Here is a 4673-nt window from a genome sequence, read left to right as displayed (position 1 = left end):
TTCTGTGATTCTGTGATTCTTGTTTAGAAGCTGGTGGTAATGTTACTTCTTTACACATTCAAAGGGACGTAGGTCTGTTCGATATGGAGACTTTCAGTACTGCGATCAAGCAAAATCAGTGATAGTGGTAAGTAATGTTATCTGCTTATTTGCTTCATCCTAAGCAAAAACAGGCTGTGCAACATAATTTTGTGATATTGTTACTGTAATGCCTCTTTATAAGTTTATAACACAAAGTGTTGGAGTTAGTTATGTGTATGTAGTAGAAGTATCAAAATACAGGTTTACACTCTGGTTTTCTTTGGGTGTGGTGTTTTTTACCTTTTTTCCCCCCTACTATGGTCTGTGTTGCACCCAAAATCATTTACTAAAAAGCAGTTCCTAGACAACTTCTCCCTTCAGAAAACGGTTTGATCAGGATCTTCAAATGTAGTCTTTCAGAATTGCGTGGCAGTTCAAATCAGTGAGGTGCAGCTATTTCGGTTTTTCTCCTGTAGTATGAAGTTGTTTGTGTCTTTCACAGCCACAGCTATGGAAACTGTTACTGATTGAATCCAAGTGTGAAACTATAAATACACGTTCAGTTTGTTTGTGTGTATTTATGTGTATGTATATTCATAATGTCTATGTTACATGGTTCTTCCATATAAGAACATGGGAGTAATGTTTTCTATTTAATTTTTCTTTAACTGCTGTGGTGCAGTACTTAATCAGATGAAATAAATTGTTTACATATAATACTGCTACTGCTGAAAAACAAATACTGGAACTAGAGTTACTGGCCTTAAACTATTTAAGGTATTTTGAAAACATTAACCTATCTTTAAAGATGAAGTTGTGCAATGTTTTTTAACTTGCCACCTGTGCAGCCAAGGAAAAAACAGCTTTGGCATGTAATGTCTAACTGCTAAGGTTACTAATAGAGAGATGAGGGGAAATACTTCCTTGTTTTAATTCTGTGTTTGATTTGTGGCTCTGAAAATAGTCCATGGGCAATCAGTTTCTTTCCTTGGAGGGCTGCTGTGTGACTGGCATGTCATGTTGGGAGAAGCAGATGTGCATGGCACGCAGGGGTTATGTGTGGGACTGCTTATCGGTGAAATGCAGCAGACCAGTGTGTACATTGATAAGAGGCCAAGAGTGGAAAATAGATTGGCCTCAATAGGTTGATATTGCATAATAAGGTCCTTCAAATATTAATAGAGTAAACAAAGCTCAGACTTTTTTGGTTTTGTTTCTTTCCTATGTGGGTGTTAGTAATTAGAATATTTATTAATATCGTAAGTTATTGAAATTAATCATAGGAATGCTGTGTTTCTGTACAGAAGTACATGCTACTGCTCACTTCAATATGCATTACCTTCTTTTTTCCTTTTCCTTTTAAGAGAAATACCAGTCGTCAGACAAAGCCATTGAAAGTACAAGTTATGCATTCATCTATTGTTGCCCATCAGAGCTTTGGTCTGAAGCTCCTAACTTGGCTTGGCAGTGTTATTGGATATTCAGGTGGGCAAACTGGAACCTTTTGAGATGTTGGAGAATATTTGTGAGGCAATGTTATCTACTTACTTCAGATCTGTAACATATAGGGCAAAACTATTAATAACTTGGCAGTCTTCAGACTGTTTTTTCTTACTGGAGTGCTGTTCTAACTTCCATATGAAGGTGTTACCACTCTTCCTTAATCTTCTCAGATACTGTTTTCTGTGTAGTTGCTGTTAAACAGAAGCTGAGAATCACTGTCAAATACTGTATGCCAACAAGCTATTTTACAGTCCCCTGTTTTTTTTAAATGACTACAGTAAGCTGAAAATAACCTGTCTGATTAGATAAAACAAAAATATTCAGAAGTAATTTGATGAATGATGATGAAAGTGATTGCTTCAGATTTTCTGCTGAGTAGAACAACAGAGAAAATGCAAGGATGTGTGGAGGTTTTGGGGTAAGTATAGAAGCCAATGAAGTGTAATCAAATATTTAGAAAGAGGTTGCTTCAAAGGGATCAAAATGCACAATGTCTTTTTTATAGGAAGGCCCCGTATTTTTTTCGGCTTGGTTTGTCCTTTGTCCTGATGAACCGTAGGTTGTGAAGATGTGGAGCATGCGGGGAAGTATAAGGAAAATGTGGCAAACTGCTGATATGTAGAAATGTAGATACGGTCCCCAATGCACTTTGTGTTCTTTGCACCTGTAAATGTTAACAAGAATTATTAGCAAACCACACTCAGCTGTATTACTGCTTATATGTTCTGTTTAGGTGCAAGGTTTTTTCAGGGATCCTATGATTTATTAGGCCTTGAGTTGAAAAACTAGCCAAGATTTCAGGTGCAGGATCTCCAGATCATGTTATCTTTTTTTTTTTGAAAGATTGTTTTGTATAAGTTACTTTTTAAGGATGAGTAAATCAAACTTGTGAAAAGTTACGGTAACAGTATGTTCAATTGTTTGCCAGTGTTGCATGCAAATATTAGATATTTATAGAAAGGAGAGACATGAAGATATAAGATTTGAGATGAATTTTCCTTTGCATGTAATGTCTAGGCAGGTGCTGTCTTTCTTCAAACCCAGTTTTCTGCCTTGTCATTTGCGCCAGGTGCTGAAGTCACTAATTGTCTACACTGAGTTACGTTTGCAAAAAGTAACTTGAATATGTTAATTCGGTATAAATTAGAGGTGAAAGCATTGAATTTATAGTCTCATTTGTGTGTGTGTAGTGTTTTTGAAATGGAGCAGAGTTCACTTCATTAAATGTGGTGTCCTTCGTGATTCAGAAGGGCAAAAATAATGTTTGGTAAGCGGTGTGCATACGTTGTGCCTGTGACCTACGTGTTCAACTACTTGAAATGCCTCACACGCTTGGGGACGCGCAGTCTTGCGATGTACTCTGGAGTCTGGCTTTGTGAAATGCGCACTTGAAAAAGTTGGTTTCCCTTAGCCTTTGAACAAACACCACCCAACATCTAGATTCTGCTCCATCTGTTAGCCTCTTCCTGTTCATCTGTAATGTGGGGCGATAGAATTGCTCTGCTTAGGTGGTTATGCTTAAACGTACCCCCACTTAAATGGGGGGATGTTTAAGAGCGATTTGCAGGTGGAAGGGTCTCCTGCCGTGCCACAAAGTTAGGCTGAAAGTGAGTGTCAAACTCTTGCTAGTGAATGAAGGGAAAAACCTTACTGTGAGACTCACAGGCATGACTACCACATCCTTTCTAGCAAAAGAATAAGCATCTGTTTGCCATTTGTTGAACAATGCAGCAGTTTCCATTAATTTGGTACCCTTCGTAACAGAAGTGGGAATTGAACTCTGCCAGGCCAGAAGAAAACCCAGCCCCAAACTGCTGTAGGGATTCTCAGAGGGCGTAGCACCGCACCATGCAGCACGTGACAGGGTGTACATGGCGCTGAGCCACCTCCAGGTCTACCCGGGAGGCTGAGATGGCTCAGCGGCATGCAGAAATACGGGGTAATGCGCGTAAGTCATATGGCTTTGTTAGTGAATGTGCATACCTGCAGTGCAAAGCTAGGTTGAACATTCTTAATTATGAGCGTGTCTGTGTTTGTTCTGTTGCAGATGCAGGCTTGTCTGCAAGCATATAATAACCTACATCTTCATAGAGTAATTATTACTGCTGTCCATTAGAAAAAAGATGTAGAGAAGCTTTAAAATAATAGCAGCTAGGAAGTGTAAACAAAAAACTCGTGTATGAGTTCTTTCATATGTGAATTGCATTTTCTTTTTGGACAATAAACAGGAAAAACATAACCTAGAAAATTAGCCTGCTGAATAATTATTTCATATATTATTAATCCAGCAGGACTTCCAAGAAAGGACGTTTTTATTTGATAACTTTGAAACAAATTATTGTGTTTGGCAATTTTCACAAGGTTCCTAATGTTCCATAAAGTTACTGTGGAACTTTCAAAGTATAAAATATTTGTGTTTCTGTCAGCAAAATATGAGCAGTGTTACTCAGTTGTCAAGGAAAAGAGGGTCCTATGGCTTCTACTGTGTCATAAAAATACCAGTATGTCAAAAGAAAGGACAAGTTTGTGTTGAAGCTGTAACTGACTTCAATCATCTCTCTTCATTAAGATGGCCTTCGTCGAATATTGTGTCAGGTTGGTTTGCAGGAGGGCCCAGATGGTGAAAACTCTTCTCTTGTGGATAAGCTGATGCTGTATGATTCTAAACTGTGGAAAGGTGAGTTTTCTCAAACTTCTGAAAAATACTGCAGAATGCAAGGAAAGTTTTCGCTTCACTGTCTGCTACTTTTGGGTCATTTTTACTGTGGTGTAGTACAGATAGAATTGCCTGACTTGTTATAACCTGTCCCTTCGTGATGCACTCCAAATACACTGAAGGCAAGAACGTAAGGAGACCACTGGGAGATGGGCTTAGTTTTACATCTTAATGTTTCAAACTAGTTTGACATTAAGGATGATTTGAATCTGCAGATGACGGTGATAGGTAAGGGAAATAGAGTAGAGTGCCTTGAGGTTTGTCTGCTTTATAGGATCTCAGTGTCTGTATCATATCTACCAAAATGCTTCCTTTTTGAGGGATAGGGCATAGGTTTTCTGCTTGGACTTGTGTTTGTCTTCATGAGGTATTCTTAAGTGTTTTGAGAACATTCAGTGAAAACTACTGTTCTGTTATTTATATATTTGTATAA

General features: G+C 38.2%; 1 protein-coding gene across 1 annotated transcript in view; it reads left to right on the top strand.

The window, feature by feature from the left end:
- Nucleotides 1-64: 64 nt before the first annotated feature.
- The window catches only part of UBR2 (ubiquitin protein ligase E3 component n-recognin 2), a gene marked incomplete at its 5' end in the record, with an annotated part of 41407 nt that continues 36798 nt past the window's right edge, over nt 65-4673 (top strand). The window contains 3 exons of the mRNA XM_010149367.1: nt 65-127; nt 1386-1506; nt 4094-4201. Of these exons, the coding sequence (XP_010147669.1) occupies nt 65-127; nt 1386-1506; nt 4094-4201 (292 nt within the window). The remainder of the gene's footprint in view (nt 128-1385; nt 1507-4093; nt 4202-4673) is intronic.

This window comes from Eurypyga helias, unplaced genomic scaffold, assembly GCF_000690775.1.
Source record: "Eurypyga helias isolate BGI_N326 unplaced genomic scaffold, ASM69077v1 scaffold18113, whole genome shotgun sequence".
Taxonomy (NCBI): domain Eukaryota; kingdom Metazoa; phylum Chordata; class Aves; order Eurypygiformes; family Eurypygidae; genus Eurypyga; species Eurypyga helias.
Note: the sequence above shows the minus strand (reverse complement) of the source record. Positions and strands in the feature narration are given on the sequence as shown.